General features: G+C 44.0%; 1 protein-coding gene across 1 annotated transcript; it reads left to right on the forward strand.

The window, feature by feature from the left end:
- The first annotated feature begins 413 nt into the window (after positions 1-413).
- Positions 414-13,347, forward strand: hsd3b1 (hydroxy-delta-5-steroid dehydrogenase, 3 beta- and steroid delta-isomerase 1). Its single transcript, XM_072260328.1, has 3 exons — positions 414-567; positions 11,734-11,901; positions 12,545-13,347. The coding sequence occupies exons 1-3, from the start codon at positions 414-416 to the stop codon at positions 13,345-13,347; spliced, it is 1,125 nt and encodes a 374-aa protein (XP_072116429.1).
- The last annotated feature ends 11,185 nt before the right edge of the window (positions 13,348-24,532 follow it).

A 24,532-nucleotide genomic window follows, 5' to 3' on the forward strand; every position in this document is an offset into this window, starting at 1 on the left:
CATCTGCTCCTGGCTGAAGGCTACGGTTACCTTATAAGGTAACTGGAGAATGCACCCTGACAGGTGTATGTAACAAGTAATTTACTTTTTTTCCTTGGACAGTATTCTGAGATCAAGGGTAACTGATATCCAAACTGTTTACATGTTATCTACTTTGACCATGAATTTGGCAGATATTTACTTTAGACTGATATCATTTGTCCTTGCTGGTAGCCTCAAAGAGAGCAAACAGTACAGCAAATATAGCTGATCATGATTGAAATAATTTTTGTGATTCATCTATCTTGGAAGAGGAGTCCTTCAAGGTTAGCTGAGGAATATAAACAGTAATTTGCTGCATCCATGACACAGAGGCAAAGCAACTGAAGTGCAACAGTTGGCTTACAACATTGATTGCATTCTTAATCAATGCGATGTCTGTTTCTGGAGACGTTTACCTTGTTACAGGAGGAAATGGATTTCTCGGAAAAGTCATCATTAAACTTCTGATTGAAAAAGGTCATGATATCGCTGAGATCAGATTGTTTGATAAAGTGATACAAGAAGACGATGTAGAAAGTTTGCAAGGTATATGTCATAATTTACACATTTTAATAACTATTGTTATCTCAAGTGATTTGTAACTATATTTATTTATTGAAAATTGTGTTATGGCATCAATATGTAATTCACTGAAAAGTATGAAAACTTTATTCAATCTAACAATGGGCGATTCAACATAATAACAGGGACAGTGTGATGCAGGGTTTTGACCTGAAACATCAACAACTCCTTTTCTCCCACAAATGCTACTCAACCTGCTGAGTTCTTCCAGTCGATTGCTTGTACTTCCAAATTCCAGCACCTGCAGTCTCGTGTGGCTCTGCAGCACCAACCTTCGTTGATTTGAGAATTGGCTAATATAGTTCCTGCTTGGAGTTTTCTGAGGCTATCAGGAACATATGAAAACTAACCTCAGTTATTTTTTTATTCAACAACAATAAGAATGTTTTGAAGCACTGGTTAAAGTTCTTTCTTTCTGAGATTGTTTTAAGAATCTCTTGGATCCTCCTGGCACTAAATAATTATTTAGTTAAGGCCACTAGACAGAGAGTTGAATGATTTTGACTGACTGGTAACAGAAACATTTGGTTGGTATTACTTCTGAGTTGCCTGCTCACTTGCATGGCATATAAAGTGAGAGGACTATGACTCATGTGGAGTGTGGTGCTATAATGGTTAAGTCATTTGATTAGTCGGCCGAGTTCTGTGGGACTGTTGATTGAAGGCATGAATTTTAATCCCACCCCGACAGAATCTAAATTCAAGTAGGGATAAATACCTAGAATTTAAAAAAAAACAGAAATAATTAAAGGTGATCATTAAATTGCCATTCACCTTGCAATTTGTATCTGTACTCAACATACCTTCAACACCAACACTGGCAAATCCCTCAGATCCTTCCAATTCAAACAAATAGTATGTAGGGAAATACCAGGTCCTAAAATAAACACTCTGCCAGGGCAATTAAGGCTCAAGGCTGTGACCATACTCTGGGTTGAGATTGGCTGGAATACACTACCCTCTCCCAGCTCCTCCAAGCCAGAATGCCAAAACTCGACAAGCAAGATAATGTTCCCCAACAGTTCTTTTCCTTGTCAAAGGGAACAATATCAGTGGTATTCCTTACACAATGTAGTAAGGAGCCCTCATACACATTCAGCAACCCGACTTGTTAGTCCAGTATGGAAATTCAAACACCATCCCCAGGAAAGTATCACAGGATCTCCCACCACAAGTCAGCATGCATCACTTTGCCATTCTGCAGTGCAGGGAGATACAATTTCACTTGCTGCTGATAAGTCACTGAGTATTTAGAAAACACAAAAGCAACAGAACTATTAGAATTTCTCTCCAAATGCTCAATTTCCTGTGAAACGTGGGCATCTCATATCTGGAATAAAGTTGCCCAAAATATCTACCCCATCAACTCAGATTTCATATGAAATGAGTTATCCCTAAAACCAATTACATGGGAAAACAAGTAACAAAGTAACAGATTGAGCCACAAGAAGCACGTAACAGATTTAAAAGACAAAAAAAACAAGTAACAGAGCCCAGGCTGTGCTCCTCTTCTTTACAACTATAGATGGACTGCAAAAACTTCAAACACACAGTTAAAATCTCAGAGAAACAGCACACTTATCAAAGAACACCGAGAAGGGAAAAACAACTGGGAGGGGCCCAACACATTCACAGAGTCTCATAAAGTCAAAGATCTCACACTCATGCATACACACACACACACACACACACACACACACACACACACACACACACACATAAAGTAACCTGGTGCGTGTGGCACACCTGACATTGCTCTTCATTCAAATCATTCACACTGTTTACAGGGAAAAGGGATACAGGTTGAGTGACCTCCCCCCCCATCTACAACAATGAGGTGTTAACCTCTTCACTGCCCCCCCCCCCACCGATTCCCACTGCAGGCGAATATTAGCCATAGCTAATATTTGTAGGGAATCCTGAATGGAGTGTGAGGAATTCGGCAGAGGACAAATGGAGCCCTTATCTTCAGAGGGCTTGAAGAATAACCCTTCCCCTTCCTCTCTAGCTTCCTCGGCAGTACATCCTCCACGTCGCACAGAGGATGGGGGTGGGAACCCCACTTATCTGCTCCTCCCAGCATTCAGCAACACTAAAGACATTTCTTTATGGGATATGCAGGATCCCCCACTCCCCATCTGCTTATCCAACTTCCGTACTTGGCTATGTGCACCCTCTTCTACATACTCTAAACCTTGTAACATTTGGATCGCTGTACTGAAAGGATAACCAATAGCTGGTGCTGTTAAAGACAGAATTATCCCCCTTATTGGGAAAGCCGCCACATTAACCACATGTCCTATCATTCCAGAAGCTTATTCATTAAGTTACCTGATCCCACAGTGATGCATTATGCTCATGGGAAGTAAGCAGCATTTTCAGGATGTTATTGATCACGTGTTGGGACAGTAGACTCTCTAAAGCACCCATCTCTCTATTGGATAGGCTCACTCCAATAACTCCATCATCCCATATCCTCAATAACCATGCAGCCAAAGATTCCCCAGCCTTTTGTCTGTATCTATCCCCTAAGCCTGCTAATTCCTTAGTGGAGAATACTCTGATGTCTGTTAGGTTGAAGTTATGTGCTGACCCATCTCCTACACGTTTTTGATCTTCCTCCTGAGAAGAGGATCACCCCACCTCATCAAAGTTTGAACCTTAACAGGGTCGGTCTGCCAACCAGCTCAGCACGCAGCGTCTAATTGCTGTAGCTTCATTAGCTGACAAGCTAACTCTATATTCTTGTCCTCCAACTTTGCAGCCAACTTTGAGTCATCAAAAGTGATTCTCCCAGAATAATATAGCACTGACTAAGGTTTTCCAATTCATCTTTAAGACTCGCATTTTATACCGATATCTTGCAATCGCGGCGAACAGCCTGATAGCATCCCGCTGGCTATCCTTCCTCCGGGGAAAACCCAATGATTCAAGTATGGAAACAATGTGATATCCCATTTCAATCCCAGCAAAACTGAACTGGTCTGACCAATCTACCGGCATTCCATAACCCATCAGTAGGTTGGCAAGGCTTCGAAAGCCTGCACTGCTATCTGTCCAACCTGGAACTCTGCATCTCTCATATGGAGGGCCCACTCTTTTAAACAACCTTTCAAAGAAATGCAGTTCTGCTCAAATAGCCAGACCCTGCTCGCTGCATAGAAATGTATCGATGAATCAGATTTGCAGGCCTGGCAAGTGAGATAGAAAGCAATGATTGTGAAGAAGTATTTTAATCATTCATTTACAAGCAGTAAAAATTCTACCAAGCATTCATGTTCCCCAAGAAACAGAAAGTACAAAGCTAAATCTTCAACAAACATGCTTAGCTGAAAGCATGTGCAGAACATACCTTCCCAATGGTCATGTGCACTGCTTCCCTTTAAGGAAGAGAGAAAGAACCTCCCACACACACTCTCTATATACCCAGGATATTTGAAACCTGACACCAGACACAGTTTCTAAACCAACCAATCGCAACAGAAGCATCATTCAACAATTGGAACAAGCCACTGAGCCCTCCGCCCCCAGCAGGACAGCTCTTCTGCACCCTTTCCAGCTTGACAATGTCTTTCCTATAACAGGGTGACCAAAACTGGACACAAAACTCCAAGTGTGGTCTCACCGACGACTTGTATATCTGCAAAATAATGTCCCTATTTCTAAACTCAATGCCCTACCTGAAGGCCAATACCTTAGACACCTTCTTCACCACCCTGTTTACTTGTGTGGCTGCTTTCAGTGAATGGTGCACTTGTACCCCCAAGTCCCTCTGTTCCACAATGCTCAGCAATGCTCTACTATTCACAGTATAGGCCCTACCCTGGTTTGACTCACCTCACACTTATCTAAATATAAACCCATTTGCATTTATTTAGTCTACCTCCATCTCTTCCTACAGATGCTGCCTGGCCTGCTGCGTTCACCAGCAACTTTGATGTGTGTTGCACTCTTCGTAATTGTTCAGTATCACCAAGAACCTAATTTAGTATCATCAGTAAGTCTGCTAATTGTGCCATGTACATTTACATTTGAATTAGTTACATAATGAATAACAAAGGCCCCAAACTAACCCCAAGATGGACTGGAGAAGCTATAGTTATTATATTTACAATGGAGACACTTTAATTGTTAAAAGTAGAGAGAAATTTCTCCCATTGGCTAAGCGGTCAGGAATCAGGATCATATGCAGTATTAAGGTGACTGGCAAAAGACCCAGAAGTGGCATGAGGATAGTTTTCAATATATAGCAAGCAATTGAAATGTGACAAGGAGGGGAAAAAAATCAATTTTAGCATTCAAAATGTGTAAATTTCTGGGTGATACCCTCATTGGTGGTGTCACACAAATGCTGGCAATTTGTTTCAATATGAATGTCTATTTATCCAGCACTGAAAGACCCAGAAGAGACAAACAACTATTGCACAGTCTTGGATGCCCAGGATCCTCCGCACACTACACATCACATGCACAGAGACCTGGCAAATGATTTTATATTGAGGTTCAGGATGAAACTTCAGCTCCAGTCCCTGTGGAATGAACCGACTGGTAACATTTTGTTAAATGCTGGTGGAAGTATACTTGACTAACAAACGTACAACCTTGGAGACCGATGGCGGTATTTCTAAATGTTTTAAAGGCAAAATATCCAGAGGTCAGATGAACTCAATGCATTGAAAATAGCAACATATGCAAAATGCTGGAGGAACTCAGCAGGTCAGGCAGCATCTATGGAAATGAATAAACAGTTAACATTTTGGACGGAGACCCTTCTTCAGAACTGGAAAGGAAGGGGAAAGACTACAAAATAAAAAGGTAGGGGGAGAAGGAGGGAGGACAGATTGAGGATTGGTTAACTAATACAAAGCAGAGAGTTAGGATACATGGGCGTGACTCTGGTTGGCAATCAGGGATCGGTGCTGGGCCTGCAGCTGTTCACAATTTACATTAACGATCTGGAAGAGGGGACTGAGTGTAGTGTATCTAAGTTTGCTGATGATACTAAATTGGGTGGAAAAAGCTAATTGTGCAGAAGATCTGGAAAGTCTGCAGAGAGATATAGATAGGTTAAGTGAGTGGGCAAGGGCCTGGCAAATGGAGTACAATGTTGGTCATCCACTTTGGAAGAAAAATGAAAGAGCAGATTATTATTTAAATGGTAAAAAACTGCAGCATGCTGCTGTGCAGAGGGACTTGGCTGTTCTGGTGCATGAATCACAAAAGGTGGATTTGCAGGTGCAGCAGGCCATCAAGAAGGCAAATGGAATGTTGGCCTTCTGTCATAGTCTGGTCCGTGAAGTGCGCGTTCCGGTTCATGGTCCAGTCCGTGGACTCCGGACTCTGGGTCTTCCGGCTGTCTGTTGTTTCAGTTGGGCTTAATCATAGGCACCTGATGCTTGTCTTGGGGCTGGGAATATAAGTGGCCCTGGGTTCGAGTGTGGTTGCTGGTTTGTCTTGTCAGTATCCCGTCCTTGCCTCCTTGGGGAAAGTCAGGCCGTCTTTGCTGTTACCCTGTGGTTGGATCTATCCCTTCCTGTCCTTACTTCTGTTGGGTAAGCCAGGCTATCTTTGCTGTTATCCTGAAGCTCGACTGTTCTGTTCCCTTCCCTTCCCCTTCCTTTTGGAGCCTTGCCCACAACCTTGTCAAGTTCAACCACTGGAGCGAGACCGGAGCCTTGCTGTGTCAAGATAAGGAACTGTCTATTGTTGAGTTGGAACTGTCTCTGTGTCCATGCCTTTGCTAGGTAGGTCCAGCCATTTGCCATTACCTAGTGTTGGGAACTGTCTCTGTGTCCACGCCTTCGCTAGGTAGGTCTGGCTGTTTGCTGCTACTTAGTGTTGGGAACCATCTTGTCACACTCAGCATTCTGTGTATGAGTCCTGGCCCTATGTCCTGTTCCCAAGGAGGGGTCCTGGCTCTGTGTTCCAAGTTCCTGTCTCTCAAGTCCAAGGCTCTGTGTTCCCGTGCTCTAGACCAAGGCTCTGTGTTCCTGTCCTCCCCAAGATCAAGTCAAGGCTTCCGGCTTTGTGTTCCGAGGTTCCTGTCTCATAAGACCATGTCATGTCTTTGCCTAGTTCCAGAGTCCGAGCCTGAGTCAAGACTCAGGTTCGGGGTCCTTGCCTCGAAGAATCCAAGCCTTGTCAAGTCCTTGCCTCGAAGAATCCAAGCCTCGTCATGTCCTTGCCTCGAAGAATCCAAGCCTCGTCATGTCCTTGCCTCGAAGAATCCAAGCCTCGTCATGTCCTTGCCTCGAAGAATCCAAGCCTCGTCATGTCCTTGCCTCGAAGAATCCAAGCCTCGTCATGTCCTTGCCTCAAGGAACCCAAGCCACGTCCAGTTCTGTAGCCACGTCAGGTTCTGGGTCCTTGTCCAGTCTCCAGCTCGGAGTCCAAGCCCAGGCTCCTAGTTCCCAGTTCATTGTCCTGGTCCCGCTTGCCTAGCCAATGTCCTAGCCCAGGTCTGTGTTCTTGTCCCAGCTCCCAGTCTGCATCCAGTCACGTCCCTAACTCAGCTTTCTAGTCAAGTCCTGTTCCTAGTACTTTATTGTCTGTGTCTTGCATTTGGGTCTGCCATCAATGCCCACCTTATGACACTTTCATTGTTAGAGGGATTGAATTTAAGAGCGGGGAGGTTATGCTGCAACTGTATAGAGTACTGGTGAGGCTGCATCTGGAGAACTGCGTGCAATTCTGGTCTCCTTACTTGAAGGAGGATATATTGGCTTTACAGGCGGTGCAGAGGAGGTTCACCAGGTTGATTCCAGAGATGAGGAGTTAGAGTATGAGGAAAGATTGAGTTGCCTGGGACTGTACTCTCTGGAATTCAGAAGAATGAGAGGAGATCTTATAGAAACATATAAAATTATGAAAGGGATAGATCACTCGTGGCCCCAGAGATTTTTTTCTTGCTGGTGCTACAGTGGGGCTGAATTATTCAGTGATGGTGTTGAGGAATGTACTGTATGGTAATGTGTATTCGCAAGGCCAGACGCGTGGCGTTCAAAAGTCAGTTTCAAGCATTATGTGCCTACTATAAACGCCTCTGTTGATTCACAAGCAACAGAATTGATAAATATAATATGGAAGTGAACTGTGACAGTGTCAGCAGCATTGGAGACAACCCGGGCTGCATAGAGCACAAACAAACAAACCAACAGAGCATCTGACCCACAGCACACAACGTGAATCACGCACCAATCCCGCAATCAGCGTCAAATGCGTGCTTTTCAACTGAAAAACACAACACTAACCCACAATGTCCACTGCTATTCGCATTACATAGACAGACAATGCCAAAAGATACACCATTATTAAAGTCAGATAAGGCAAACAACAGATGCAAGGCTTTACCAGGAGTTGGACAAATCGTACTCTGACCATGCAATACCTCAATTAATTTGGCTACTGAATGTAAAACAAAAATCAACAGAATCACCGCTTGGAAGTCTAAGCAAAACCAGTAGGCTTAATAGCAGTAAATGTAATATTTTAGGATTTGCAGGAAACATAAGGACTATGGGGTATCCACCACAAAATAATAATTATAATCAGCATTAGTCTAGGGCCAAATTTTTAAAAAATCAACTGCACTCACCATTGATGTTATCAGAGAAGCTCAATCCATCTGTTGTTGTGATTGGTGGCGAAAGCATCAATGATTTTCTGCATGTCAAGTGCTTTGGTCCTCCGGCTGTTTATGGCCAACAGGGTCAAGTTGCTGTTCCGAGCATCGCCGCTGTTATTCCTTAGGTAGTTTTTGAGGCATCTGAGGCAAGAGAAACTCTATTTGCATGAGGCAGATGTCACAGGTACAGTTAATGATACACAGATTAGTTTGTATAAATTTATAAATGCATCCTGGTAGGGTCTCATTCGAGCTAGAAATTCCACTGTGTCATTCACTGTCTGTCTTTGCTTTTGTTTTGTTTCCAGCAGACGCCGAACCTGATGTAGCTGTGCAGTCAGGTTCACTTCAGTCACTCCATAGTATTGGGCCATTGGCCAAAGACAATTCTTGTTTCGGAAGAGCTTGTGTTTGGGCTCAATGCTGAGACTCCAGTCTCAATTGAGAACCGTCTTTTCATTTCGGTCAGAAGTCTGTCTATAACCGGATAGAAACAGTGCTTGCGAAGGTCATCAGAGGATGTGACAGGAGTGCGTTCAGTTTGGGCCTCAACAACAAAATCATGTAGGCAGCGGGGTGGCTGGACCTGTCTCCTTTCATGTGGTCTGCTCTGTATACCGGCCTTGACGCACAGGTCCCTAGCTCTTGCCTGAATTTCACTCCATGATTCCTCTCCCCGTTTTGCTGAGAGTGCATCGATAACAGACTGAGCCAAGTCCACAGCGGATGAAAGCTCCAAACTGGGAGACTGTAGCTGGTCTGGCATGAACTTGGTGACTCGGAATAAATCCTCAGAGTGAGAAGTAAAGTAAACTGCTCGTCAATCAATCCATTTACAGCTCTGGCCTCCGTTTTCCTCCGTGCATTTGGTTGACCCATAATATCCTTAGAGTAATTAGAATGGCGGGGAGTGATTTCCTTATAGCCCACAAAGCTGTATACTGCCATGCCCAGTGTGTATCTGACAATTTCTTCAACTCCACGGGCTGTGCAGTTGATTCCAGTTCTCTGTTTCTTCAGGAAAAAATCGTGAGCAACAGAGTTTGAAAATAAGTTGTAAAGCAGCTGTACAGTTTCAAAAAACTCACCTGCTTGTGGTACATTGCTCACAACATCCACTAAAACAAAGTTAAGTCTGTGAGCATGGCAGTGTATATATAATGCCTGTGGGACCTCTTTCCTGAACCCCTCTTGTACCTCATTATTGCACCCGGACATCACTGCTGCCCCGTCATAACACTGACCTATACTCACATTCTTATCAATGGGCGAGTGTCTGTTCAATGCTTTTAAGAAGCGACTCTGCGTCCAACCCTTCTGCTGGAGTGAAGTGCAAGAATTCTTCAAGCACTGTTTTGTTATTCAAATACTGCACCACCACTGCTATTTGCCCCTTTTTACTCAAGTCTTTACTTTCAACCACCATGATGGCAAAATGTCCAACCTCCTTGATTTCTGCATTTATTTGACGTCTGACCATATCTGCCATAATACCCATAATATCATTTTGGATATCGTGATGGGTGGTTTTTGCATTTCCAGGGTTGTCCTCTCTTTTCTTTTTAGCTATAGTCTTATCAAACTGCCCAATTACACTGAGCAACTCAACGAAGTTTCCCCTATTGCCAGATCCATCATCCTCCTGATGTCCTCGCTGGGCAATACCTTGGCATGCAGTATAGCGTAGAGACTCAACCACTGCTCTCATATACTCACGATTTTCTTGGACAATCTTTGCATGTCCTTTATCAAGCATATTCCCAATCTTGAACCGTCTTGTTTTCTCAATCTGAATTCGGCCCATGCCTCCATAGCAAACTTATGAGCTGCACGTACATGGTGGGTTTTGAAAGCTGTTGTAGCTTTCCGCCAGTTGCGGTAACCGGTGACAGTGAAGGTAGTCTCAGACTGGAACCCATGTCCTCCACACAGGAAATGCCTGCATGTGAAGCAGAACGTAGCATCTTTCGTGATTGAATATTCCAGCCAAGAGTACAGGTCAAACCAGCAACGAATAAAACTCCTTTGCTGATTGCCAAACTGTTGCGAAGGGTACTTTTTCAATGCTGGCCAATGGGGTCCTTCCTCAGGCTGCTGGCTAACATCGCTAACAGTATTCTCACCAGCACTAAGAGCAGCTTCATCCACGTTCTCTTCCAAATCCCACTCCATTTCTTGTTCCTCTACTTCGCCCTCACACTCCTTCGATGAACTGCTGTTGTCCTCATCCCCACTTACTTCTTTCTGCACGTCACTTTCAATTAAGACATGCTCAGGCTGAGACACCACCGATTTCTCTGGATGAGGTCATTTTCTGACTAAAAATCGATCCATTTTTCATGCCAGCCAAAATAATGCACGTGCCAGGCCCACGCTAGCTTGTAAAAGCACTATGTGTGTGTGTGGCATCCATTAGTTTCGCGAGACCATGGATCTGCGCCTGTATGTATACTATCAATCTCTTGCGTGAGTGACAGCGAGTGACATCACCACGTTAAGTGATCTTAGATCAGCTTAACTGATCTGTGGACAGTAATGGCAAGACATTGACAACGACCAAATAAGCAGAAGTGTAGAGTGGATCTGACAGAGTTTATAACTTTATTGCTGCGTGGGTGCTATGGTAATTGGGGACTCTGTTTCACTAGATCAACTGGAGAAACAAGCTGTATTCAAAACTATACAGAGAAAGCAGCTGCAACTTGTAGGTGAAATTTCAGTTAGTTTCTTGGTGGTGCTCTGGTGGTGCTATTGTAATTTCTGCTGGTGCTATAGAACCAGCAAGCACCACCTCAGTGCTGCCACTGGGATAGCTAAGATAGAGGCAGTAAAGTTGATTCCACTGGTAGGTGAGACTAGAATTGGGGGACGTAGCCTCAAGATTCGGTGGAGTAGATTTAGGACTGATATGAGGAGGAACTGCTTTTCCAAGAGAGTGGTGAATCTGTGGAATCCTCTGCCCAGTGAAGCAATGGAAACTACCTCAGTAAATATATTTAAGACAAGATTGGGTAGATTTTTGCATAGTAGGGAATTAAGGGTTATGGGGAAAGGCAGGTAGGTGGAGATGAGTCCATGGACAGATCAGCCACGATCTTATTGAATGGGGGAGCAGGCTCGATGGACCAGATGGCCTACTCTTGCTCCTATTTCTTATGACTAGCTAGAAGATGATCAGTGACGGCGGTTAGGTGGTAAAGTTAAAGGGTTGGAGAAGAAGTAATTTGATAGGAAAGGAGAGTGGACCACTAGGAGAAAGGGAAGAAGGAGGGACACTGGGGGAGGTGATAGGCAGGTGAGGAGAAGAGGTAAAGGGCCGGAGTGGGGAATAGATGAGAGAAGGAGGTGGGAAAACATTACCGTAGGAGAAATCCAGGATCAGTCTATCAGGTTGGAGACAGAATATGATCCTGAGAGGTGGACATGTTGGAATGGGAAGTTGCATGTGTGAATATGGATGTAATAAATCCAATGATTTTATTTTGTTAATGAAATTTGTTTTTCAGCTTTGGTTGGAAGCAGGATTAAGCTAACGGTGTTCAAAGAAGACCTGAGGAATACGAAGTTCCTGCAGAAAGCCTGCCAAGGTGTGACCTGTGTTCTTCACACTGCTTCCTTGATTGATATCTGGGGAAACATCAGCAAAGAAGAATTAGAAGCCGTCAATGTTGAAGGTATAACTTGAGGGGAAGGAAATTTGTTGCTAGTTTCTTAGTAATAATGGTAAATGCCAGTACTTCCTTTGTTGTTCCAAACAAAATATTCCCAGTTTGAATATACTGTAACTGAATTTTCAAGATGTTGATGGGACAGTATGGTTAATATGGCAGGCTGGTACAAAAAGTTGAGGCACAGTGATCCAATACAACACAACAAATTGGATGTAAATTGGTTTGACAATTGGAAGTGGAGGGTTCCATTTGTGTTTGGAAGTCTGTGGCCAGCAGTGTACCACAGGTATTGTATTAAGGTCCTTGTTATTTAGATCGTAAGTTATAGGAGCAGAATTAGACTATTTAGCTCATCGAGTCTGCTCCACCATTGAAGATCCATTTCCCTCTCAGCCCCAATCTCCTACCTTCTCCCCATATACTTTCATGTCCTGACTCATCAAGAACCTATCAATCTCTGCCTTAAATATACCCAATGACCAAACTAATTCTGATTAAAGTCACTGATAATACCCAATATGATTGAATAAAGGTCGTCTTTCCCTGTATTTTCATTGATTTAGTGTTTTGACTATTATTGATTGATTGATGATGGTTTCTGTCTCTAATCTGCTCTGAATGATTTTTGTTTTATTTAATTTGGAAGGAAGCTCCCATTTATTAGAAGCCTGCATTCAGCAGAATGTGAAGAACTTCATCTACACTAGCAGTATAGAAGTGGTGGGGCCCAATGAAAGAGGTCAACCTCTCTGTAACGGTGATGAAGACACAAACTACGATAGCTATCAGAAATTTCTGTACGGCAAAACAAAATACAGAGCAGAGCAAATAATCCTAAAAGCAAATGGATCCCCCCTTCCGAGTGGTGAGCGGATAGTTACATCTGCTCTGAGACCCACGTACATCTATGGAGAAAACAGTCGGTTCATTCTGCAAGATTTGGATGAAGGAATCACCAACGGAAAGGTTCTGCCGAGAAAATCCAGTAAGGAAGCTCTTGTGAATCCAGTGTATGTAGGCAATGTGGCTTGGGCTCATATTTTATTGGCCAGAGCCATGAAAGAAGAAGACAAGAGGAAAATTGTTGGTGGCAAGTTTTATTACATCACAGATGACACGCCACACATGAGTTACTCAGATTTTAGCTACGAGTTGATGAGCTTTTTGGGGTTTGCAATTCAATCAAAATTTAACATGCTGCTCATGTACTTTGTTGCCTACGTAGCAGAGATACTGGGGTTTTTATTTAGGCCTTTCAGTAAATATGCTCCCAAAGTAAACCGACAGCTCATTACAATGCTTAACACAAAATTCACCTTTATCAGCCACAAAGCACGGAATGATTTTGACTACACCCCACCTTACAGTTGGGAAGTAGCTAAAGAAAGGACCACTGCCTGGTTGGCTTCAGTAGTACAGGAGCGAAGAGATATTTTAAATAAAAAGTAACACAGAGATACAAAACATACAAGTCTAAATGTTAGGGCATAGAAGTTTGAAGTTCTGAGTGGTTATTCAGGTTAATGTCTTCATAAATAAATTTTTGTTTTGTGTATAACAGTTAGAGGTTAAAGGCTGGGTACTCATCTTTTGCCTCACCTCTTAGCAACAAGTCTACAGTGCTTAATCTCTGCAGTGAATTCTCTGCCACAGGAAACAGTTGAGGCCAGTTCATTGGCTATATTTAAGAGGGAGTTAGATATGGCCCTTGTGGCTAAAGGGATCAGGGGGTATGGAGGGAAGGCAGGTACAGGGTTCTGAGTTGGATGATCAGCCATGATCATACTGAATGGCGGTGCAGGCTCGAAGGGCCGAATGGCCTACTCCTGCACCTATTTTCTATGTTTCTATGTTATACACAACACAAAAATTTATTTATGAAGACGTTATCCTGAATAACCGCTCAGAACTTCAAACTTCTATCCCCTATGGCCATTATATTTACTTCCTTGTTCACTGGCGCACTGAGAGAAATTAGTACCATACGAAATAGTTGTTTGACAGTATCTTCCAAACCCTTAACCAGTAATGCCTAGAAGGACAAAGACAACATGCAAATGTGGTGCTTCTAAATCACATAAAATTTACATAAAATTCAGAAAATTCTAAATCTACAACTGGGGATGCCATTTTGTGACCTTGTGTCTTCTAGTTAAAAAAAAATGTCTATTCAAGTCCCACATCTCAGTCTTTAATCTTCAATATTCTGAGTTAAACTCTTAAAACTCACCACAGTTGAAGAGATTGCTTACCATCACATATTCAATGGACGCTAGAGATGCACAGTAAACATCACTCTTGCTGGGAATGTGCACATCCCAGCAGTGAATAGCAAAATAAAAATCTTGTATATAAGAGTTAAAAATACACAACAATTTTAACAATAGTGAACTCGCCTATGCATTATAATGAAAGCAGAATTTCCTTTATAAATTTAATATTTACATTCTTCCACAAATATCAAATGTAGCATATTAAAAATAAGTTACTTTCAGAAAAAATATTAAGTTTGCCTTATCTAAGTAAGCTTGGGTGAGATTGTAGATTTCTAACCTAGTTGCATTTATTCTGCTTGATATGTCACCCTTTGTATATCCCATAAAGACCTGTATTTTTTTTTTATTATTGCCATAGATAACCTGTAGAATTGAAGTCAATCTTGTTAATCTTTCTGAGAATAATTGTAGCAATGCAACTCCCAGCTCTGAGAAGAAGCTTGGATTCGATGGAGCTGGATGACGAGATTGACTCAGGATCGGTGAATTGAGCTCCAACTGGTGCCCATTTGACTGTTTAATTGTAACGAACATCTGATAGCTCTGGAGGAAGAAAGGCCCCATAATCTGTGCAGACAGTGAAACATGAGAACTGGGAGAAATTCAGAGTTCAGCAGAGGAGGACAAAGGGCTTAATTAGGAAGGGGAAAAAAGATTATGAGAGAAAACTGGCAGGAAACATAAAAACAGACTGTAAAAGCTTTTATAGATATGTAAAAAGGAAAAGACTGGTAAAGACAAATGTAGGTCCCCTGCAGACAGAAACAGGTGAATTGATTATGGGGAGCAAGGACATGGCAGACCAATTGAATAATTACTTTGGTTCTGTCTTCACAAAGGAGGACATAAATAATCTTCCAGAAATAGTAGGGGACAGAGGGTCCAGTGAGATGGAGGAACTGAGCGAAATACATGTTAGTAGGGAAGTGGTGTTAGGTAAATTGAAGGCAGATAAATCCCCAGGGCCAGATGGTCTGCATCCCAGGGTGCTTAAGGAAGTAGCCCAAGAAATAGTGGATGCATTAGTGATAATTTTTCAAAACTCGTTAGATTCTGGACTAGTTCCTGAGGATTGGAGGGTGGCTAATGTAACTCCACTTTTTAAAAAAGGAGGGAGAGAGAAACCGGGGAATTATAGACCGGTTAGCCTAACGTCGGTGGTGGGGAAACTGCTGGAGTCAGTTATCAAGGATGTGATAACAGCACATTTGGAAAGCGGTGAAATGATCGGACAAAGTCAGCATGGATTTGTGAAAGGAAAATCATGTCTGACGAATCTCATAGAATTTTTTGAGGCTGTAACTAGTAAAGTGGATAGGGGAGAACCAGTGGATGTGGTATATTTGGATTTTCAGAAGGCTTTTGACAAGGTCCCACACAGGAGATTAGTGTGCAAACTTAAAGCACACGGTATTGGGGGTAAGGTATTGGTGTGGGTGGAGAGTTGGTTAGCAGACAGGAAGCAAAGAGTGGGAATAAACGGGACCTTTTCAGAATGGCAGGCGGTGACTAGTGGGGTACCGCAAGGCTCAGTGCTGGGACCCCAATTGTTTACAATATATATTAATGACTTGGATGAAGGAATTAAATGCAGCATCTCCAAGTTTGCGGATGACACGAAGCTGGGTGGCAGTGTTAGCTGTGAGGAGGATGCTAAGAGGATGCAGGGTGACTTGGATAGGTTGGGTGAGTGGGCAAATTCATGGCAGATGCAATTTAATGTGGATAAATGTGAAGTTATCCACTTTGGTGGCAAAAATAGGAAAACAAATTATTATCTGAATGGTGGCCGATTAGGAAAAGGGGAGGTGCAACGAGACCTGGGTGTCATTATACACCAGTCATTGAAAGTGGGCATGCAGGTACAGCAGGCGGTGAAAAAGGCGAATGGTATGCTGGCATTTATAGCAAGAGGATTCGAGTACAGGAGCAGGGAGGTACTACTGCAGTTGTACAAGGCCTTGGTGAGACCACACCTGGAGTATTGTGTGCAGTTTTGGTCTCCTAATCTGAGGAAAGACATCCTTGCCATAGAGGGAGTACAAAGAAGGTTCACCAGATTGATTCCTGGGATGGCAGGACTTTCATATGAAGAAAGACTGGATGAACTGGGCTTGTACTCGTTGGAATTTAGAAGATTGAGGGGGGATCTGATTGAAACGTATAAGATCCTAAATGGATTGGACAGGCTAGATGCAGGAAGATTGTTCCCGATGTTGGGGAAGTCCAGAACGAGGGGTCACAGTTTGAGGATAGAGGGGAAGCCTTTTAGGACCGAGATTAGGAAAAACTTCTTCACATAGAGAGTGGTGAATCTGTGGAATTCTCTGCCACAGGAAACAGTTGAGGCCAGTTCATTGGCTATATTTAAGAGGGAGTTAGATATGGCCCTTGTGGCTACGGGGGTCAGGGGGTATGGAGGGAAGGCTGGGGCGGGGTTCTGAGTTGGATGATCAGCCATGATCATAATAAATGGCGGTGCAGGCTCGAAGGGCTGAATGGCCTACTCCTGCACCTATTTTCTATGTTTCTATATGGATCTCCTATCTAAAATCAGAAAGATTTTCAAAGAATGCTTTTTTCTTGTAGCTGTCATTTCATATTTATGTATCTTATAATTATGAATAAACTGAATACAACAAAAACGTTGGAATTTCTGGCAATTGTAAAATTCAGAATGGAAAATAAAATAGTCAAGTATGAATTCACAGTGCAATATTTAAGTAAAGACAGATTTTCTTTGCTCATTTCCTTACATGTGCAAGATGAATAAAAGTTTTCAAGTGAGCTCCAAAATCATACACTAAATTAATAATGAAAACAGAAAATGCTGGGGATGACTCAGCTGATGAGATTGCATTACTGGAGAAAGGAATAAACTTATTGTTTCAGTCAAAAACACTTTATCAGAATGATAGATTGATCCAACATTGTCCCACCTTCCAGCACTTGATTTATGCCATTTCATTGTTGTTGAGTCAAACTATTTTGCTTTCCACAGATAATTAAGCCATAGATAATTCCCACAGATGTATGAGCAGAGGCTGGACTTGGAGTTAGACAGATCTGGATCTAGAATAGGATCAAACAGATCCCTTCAAGACTATAAAGAAGCCAGACAAAAACTCAAGAAGGGAATTGGGAAAGTCAGGAGGGCCAATGAAAAGTCCAAAGGAATACTTTACATACATCAGGAATAAAAGGTCAATGAAAAGTCCAAAGGAATACTTTACATACATCAGGAATAAAAGGTCACTAGGAAACAGATAGGATCACTTAATTATAAAGGAAGGAACATGTGCTTGGAGGTGCAGTAAGTAGGTGAGGTCCTAAATGAGTACTTTGCATCAGTATTGCCTTTGAAAGGAAGCTCTCCAAGTACGCAGGACTGGTCAGCAACTGTCAGCAGGCTGGATGGGGAGCGAGGTGTCTCCCAGTGGAGGTTGGTTGTAGGGGATTTGTAGCCTGTTCTTTAGTTAGAGCCTTCAGCATTTTGGGCATCGAGGGAGAGAGGAAGAGGAGAGCCAACCGCAGTACCACCGATGCGGCAGAGAGGGTCTCAAGATGGCTGTGGCTCAAAAGAGGGGAGGCACGGAGTCATAAGTAGCTAGCCATCTGGACACAAGCTGGGGTCTGATCAGCCCCGGCTGGGTCACCTGGAGGAGGTTGTATGATGTTGAAAGACCCGAAACACCCGATGATTCCAGGAACATCACTGAAGATGTGTCCAGAAGCATCAATAGACGTATGTACACAGCTACCAAACAGAAGGACATAGAGGATAGGGCGATCAATATGGAGCGTGCTCATTTGTTGGGGCATTTTGAGATAAAATAGGAGCTTGTCTGGTGTCTCTTAAAGAATATTAAGGTGGATAAATCCTCAGGTTATTATCTTTGTGTCCTCTCTATCCACAAGCAAAGCACAGAGGACCTGCAGGTATTTAATGTTGTTCCATTATTCAAGAAGGAAAATAATAACCATTGAAAATGTAGACTGGCGAGTCTCACATCAGTGGTAGGAAAGACACAAGAGAAGATTCTTAGAGAAAGCATTTATCAACAATTAGGAAAAAATATGGCCTAATTAGGCTTGACCAACATAACTTATTCAGGGCAATTTGTGTTTTAGTAACTTAATTGAGTTTTTGCGGAGGTAATAAAAGCAATTGATGAAAATAGTGCTGCGGATGTTGGCTACATGGTGTTTGCCAAGGTGTCCCACTTGAGGTTTATCCAAATGATTAAGATACATGCAATCCACCGTGAATTGGCTGTTTGGATTGAGAATTGGCTTGCCCATAGACAATGGCAGAAGGTCTGTGACTAGTCATGTACTGCAGGAATCTGTACTAGGACCCCTGCTGCTTGTTTTGTACATAATTGATCTGGATGGAAATATAGATTGGTGGGTTTGCACTTTTACACATGATACAAAGATTGGTGTTGTGGATAGTGTAGAAGACTGGCAAAGAATACAGCAAGATATAGATTAATTGTGGATATAGGCAGAACGATGGCCAATAGAGTTTAACCTGGCTACGTGTGAAATGTTGCACCTTAGGAGATAAAATCTAAAGAAACAGGACACTGTTAATTAGTGGAAAGTTAGAGGATTGGGAAGCTTTTAAAAGCCAACAGATGGCAACTAAAAAAAGCCATGAAGAAGGACAAGATTAAATATGAATGTAAGCTAACCAATAATATAAAAGAGGAAATGAAAGGTTTTTTTCAGATATAAATGGAGTACAAGAAAGACAAGAGGAATATCAGACTGCTGGAATATGATGCTGAAGGGGTAGTAATGGGAAAGAAAGAAATGGTGGACAGAGTTAATAAGTATTTTGCATCAGTCTTTACTGTGGAAGACACTAGCAGGATACTGAAATTTGAGAGTGTCGGGGGCAGAAACAGTGCTACTGTTATTACTAAGGGCTGTCTATACTTTCTGGGAGAAGGGCAGTGTAGGCGAGTGTGCAGAATTGGAAGCCAAGTTTCCCGTAGCTGGGGGCGAAGACTTTAAAGACAACGTGCTCTCGTTCCTGCAGAGCGAGGGGAAGGAGTGGTCTGATTTGGGAGGTGTAATGAGTCCTCCAGCGAGGGGTGAGCATTCTGAGTTGGTATCAGCCCTTACCACTCTGGTGAATAAATGGGCCAGTGCACAGGCAGAGGGTCCTAGTTGTTGTAAGCTGAGAATGTTCTCAGGAATGAAGGGGAAGAGGAGTTTGAGACCTGGGCAGAGCAGACCCCTCAGTTGCTGGATGAGTGGCAGTATTCTGATGACGTAAAAAGACAGCGAATGGTGGAGAGTTTGAGGGGGTTGGCTGCTGATGTATTGAGATCCTTAAAGACACAGAACCCCTTTAGAAATTCTGTGGGCTACATATAGGCACTAGAAAATGTTTTTGGCATGAGTGGAAGTTCAGTGGAGCTTATGATTCCAGAACATGTTTCAGGGGAAGGGGGAGAAACTTTCCGCCTACATTTTTTGGCAAGAGAGGCAGCTGAGTTGCTTGGGGCGTTGGGGGAGGGCATTCAATTGGCTGAGGTGAATCAGTTAAGAATGGACCAAGTGGTGAAAGGCACCCAGCCACCGGACTTGATTGCTTGGGGTCTCCGAACGTCTCTTAGGATGCACCCCCCTCCCATGTTTGTTGAGCTGATCAGAGAAGTAAGAGAGGAGGAGCATGCGACGAAGCTGAGGGAAGCCTCCGTCAACAGGGTATAGTCCTCGGTAGTGGTCCCCTTGGCTGAAGTGATCACTGATAGCTCACCCTGGGCAGTGGTAAAGAGTTTATGGCAGAATTTAGGACTGAGATGTCCTGGTTGTTATTGGTGGGTGCGGCCACCCCGCATAATAAAGCCAACAGGGACTCAGACCCCCTGATGGAATGGACTAAGCTGAGGGCTGCTTGTGAACGGGGTCCCGTGAGAAGGAGAGCGACTCGTATTGTCTGTTATAACTGTGGTGAAGGGCGACACATCAGCCGTGAGTATGAAGGATGGGAAAACCCTCGGAGAGTGAGCCCTTGGGTAGCTAACTGGAGACCCAGTGAGGGAAGAGCCAGTGTCTCGGGGGGAACACACTCCCAGCAATGTATCAAGGAACACCCTAAAGCAAAAAAACCCTATTCCTGAAGGCTATTCCTGAATATTGATGCTGATGCATTGTCAAAATAGTCAGCGGTTGCGAAAGGGGACATGGCCCAAGCAGACGAGATGAAATACTCTGTCAACACACATAAAAGTTGCTGGTGAACGCAGCAGGCCAGGCAGCATCTCTAGGAAGAGGTACAGTCGACGTTTCAGGCCGAGACCCTTCGTCAGGACTAACTGAAGGAAGAATGAGTAAGAGATTTGAAAGTTGGAGGGGGAGGGGGAGATCCAAAATGATAGGAGAAGACAGGAGGGGGAGGGATGGAGCCAAGAGCTGGACAGGTGATTGGCAAAAGGGGATACAAGAGGATCATGGGACAGGAGGTCCAGGAAGAAAGACAAGGGGGAGGGGGGACCCAGAGGATGGGCAAGGGGTATATTCAGAGGGACAGAGGGAGAAAAAGGAGAGTGAGAGAAAGAATGTGTGCATAAAAATAAGTAACAGATAGGGTACGAGGGGGAGGTGGGGCATTAGCGGAAGTTAGAGAAGTCGATGTTCATGCCATCAGGTTGGAGGCTACCCAGACGGAATATAAGGTGTTGTTCCTCCAACCTGAGTGTGGCTTCATCTTTACAGTAGAGGAGGCCGTGGATAGACATGTCAGAATGGGAATGGGATGTGGAATTAAAATGTGTGGCCACTGGGAGATCTTGCTTTCTCTGGCGGACAGAGCGTAGATGTTCAGCAAAGCGGTCTCCCAGTCTGCGTCGGGTCTCGCCAATATATAGAAGGCCACATTCCGTTTGGGTAGCCTCCAACCTGATGGCATGAACATTGACTTCTCTAACTTCCGCTAAGGCCCCACCTCCCCCTCGTACCCCATCTGTTACTTATTTTTATACACACATTCTTTCTCTCACTCTCTTTTTTCTCTCTCTGTCCCTCTGAATATACCCCTTGCCCATCCTCTGGGTTCCCCCCCCCCGTCTTTCTTCTTGCCCATCCTCTGGGTTCCCCCCCCCCCTGTCTTTCTTCCTGGACCTCCTGTCCCATGATCCTCTCGTATCCCTTTTGCCTATCACCTGTCCAGCTCTTGGCTCCATCCCTCCCCCTCCTGTCTTCTCCTATCATTTTGGATCTCCCCCTCCCCCTCCAACTTTCAAATCCCTTACTCACTCTTCCTTCAGTTAGTTCTGACGAAGGGTCTCGGCCTGAAACGTCGACTGCACCTCTTCCTAGAGATGCTGCCTGGCCTGCTGCGTTCACCAGCAACTTTTATGTGGGTTGCTTGAATTTCCAGCATCTGCAGAATTCCAGTTGTTTGAAATACTCTGTGGTGTCTCTACTACTGAGAGAATAACCCAGATTGGAGCTTAGGAACCAGATTCTGTACCGGTTACATTGCCCCCAGACTGGCCTCAGCATTCCCAGCTGGTTCTGCCTGAGAAGTATCGGAGGATTGTGTTGAAGTCACTTCATGATGATTCCGGCCATTTGGAGGTTGACAAGACATATGGATTGGTCAGATATTGGTTCTACTGGCCCTGAATGAAGCTGGAGGTTGAACAGTACTGTAAGTCGTGTGTTTGATGTATATGGAGGAAGGTGCTGCCTATGAGGGCCACTCCCACTTGCAGCGTACGCGGCCACTTGATCTGATGTGTATGGATTTCCTATCAATAGAACATGATGGCAGCAACATGGCAAATGCCTTGGTTATTATGGACCACTAAACCAGATATGTGCAAGCTTTCCCTACCAAGGATCAGAGGGCATCTACCATGGCCAAAGAGTTATGGAGAAGTATTTTGTTTATTATAGCCTCCCCAGACAAACATAGCGATCCGGGATGGGATTTCGAGAGTAGGCTCATACATGAGTTAATGAGCAGGCTTGGAGTTGAGAAGTTGAGGATATACCTTATCACCCACAGGGTAATCCCCAGCCTGAGAGGTTCAATTGGACCTTGCTAGACATGCTCGAAACTTTGGAGATCAGTAAAAAGAACAAATGGAGTCAACATATTGGACATCTGGTCCACTGCTGTAACTGTACACAGAATGAAGCTACCAGGTACTCGCGTATTATCTGGTGTTTGGGCACGAAGTAATATTACACATTGAGCTCTGTTTTAGGACTAGCGGGGAAGATCTACAACAGAAGAATATCTGAACTATGTGTCTGGTATAAGAAGAAAGCTGAAAAAGGCTTATGAACTAGTTGAGGTCTTGGCTACCATGCAGAATCAAGGAAATAAGAGGAGGTATGACCAAACGTTAGGTTCTCCCAACTAATTACTGGGGATTGAATCCTCATAAGGAATTTGGGGCTACCTGGGAAGTACAAGCTGGCTGACTGCTGGGCGTTTCAGCCTATGTAGTGGAGAGTCAGATTCAAATGGACCAGTTTTTTGGGTTTAACCAGAGGATGGGAATGGGCCTGTCAAGATTCTCCATCGGAAACGCCTTCTACCTTTGGGACAAGAGGTACATGTTGACCCAGAGTCTGACCTGGACCCCACACCTAGTAAGAGGATTCTACAGCGATATGGAGGAACTGAAGGACCAGCAGGAGAAGGGTTAGACTAGAGCCCATCGCTGAATATGATACAGACTCGGAGGATGAGGAAATGGGGGTGTGGTTTCTGCTGCCCTTCGCAAACTCCCCAATAACTGATGAAGAGATTCCCAACCCTTCTCACATTGTGGTGGGTGAAATAAAGGGAACTAGTGGTGGACAGGCACGTTTGTGGTTAGAAAACAATGGGAAGCTGGCCTCTAAAGTAATTGGGCATGAGGGTGAGCCCAGCCAAGTGACGAGGGGCTCTGAGTTGTTGGGAGGCACAAGTAATGGACAGGCAGGAGCCTCCCCCAGGTAGACAGGAAAGGGCACAGGGAGTGTCTGAAGCTGAAGAAGATGAGGGATAAGGAGGTTTCAAAGAGTCAGGAGGCCTCCAGACAGACTGGCCTAATTCACACCTGGGGAAGAGAGTGTGGCACCTATCCCCTTGGTGAGCTATGTCACTGCCATTAATACCTTGGTTGGACTTTCTGCTTTGTATGACGGGGTGACGAATAATCTCAACATCATGAGGACATGACTAATTTTGGTGGTGGTGGGAGGGGAGTGTGTAACACTCTGGGGGAGGTTTCACTGCTAACATAATGGTCTTTCTGTAGGAGAAGGTTTGGGTTATGGTTCGAGATAATGGATGCTTTGCAGTGTGAATTAGGTCATTTTTGTTCAGCTGAAGAAGAAGAGAGAAGATACTGGAGAGACCCGGTTGTAAGACACGGTCTGGTGGGCAGATCATGACTCGACAGAGCCAGGCGGCGAGATCAATTGAGGATCGGTGAAATGAGCTCCAACTGGTACACATCTGACTGTTTAATTATAATGAGCCCTTTTTAGGAACACAGAAAACCTACCGCACAATACAGGCCCTTTGGCCCACAATGCTGTGCTGAACATGTACTTACTTTAGAAATTACCTAGGGTTACCCATAGCCCTCTGTTTTTGTAAGCTCCATATACCTGTCCAGGAGTCTCTTAAAAGACCCCATTGTATAGCCTCTACCACTGTCGCAAGCAGCCCATTCCACGCACTCACCACTCTCTGTGTAAAAAACTTAGCCCTGACATCTTCTCTTTACCTACTTTCAAGCACCTTAAAACTGTGCCCTCTCATGTTAGCCATTTCAGCCTTGGGAAAGAGCCTCTGACTATCCACACGATCAATGCCTCTCATCATCTTATACACCTCTATCAGGTCACCCCTTGTCCTCTGTCACTCCAAGGAGAAAAGGCCGAGTTCACTCAACCTAATCTCATAAGGCATGCTCCCCAATCCAGGCAACATCCTTGTAAATCTCCTCTGCACCCTTTCTATAGTTTCCACATCCTTCCTGTAGTAAGGCAACCAGAACTGAGCACAGTACTCCAAGTGGGGTCTGAACAGGGTCCTATATAGCTGCAACATTACCTCTCGGCGCTTGGACTCAATCCCACGGCAGATGAAGGCCAATACGCCGTATGTCTTCTTATCCACACAGTCAACCTGCGCAGCGGCTTTAAGTATCCTATGGACTCGGACCCCAAGATCCCTCTGATCCTCCACACTGCCAAGAGTCTTACCATTAATATTATATTCTGCCATCATATTTGATCTACCAAAATGACTTACCTCACATTTACCTGGGTTGAACCCCATCTGCCACTTCTCAATCCAGTTTTGCATCCTATCAATGTCCTGCTGTAACCTC

Source organism: Mobula birostris, chromosome 6 (genome assembly GCF_030028105.1).
Source record: "Mobula birostris isolate sMobBir1 chromosome 6, sMobBir1.hap1, whole genome shotgun sequence".
In the NCBI taxonomy this organism is placed as follows: Eukaryota; Metazoa; Chordata; class Chondrichthyes; order Myliobatiformes; family Myliobatidae; genus Mobula; species Mobula birostris.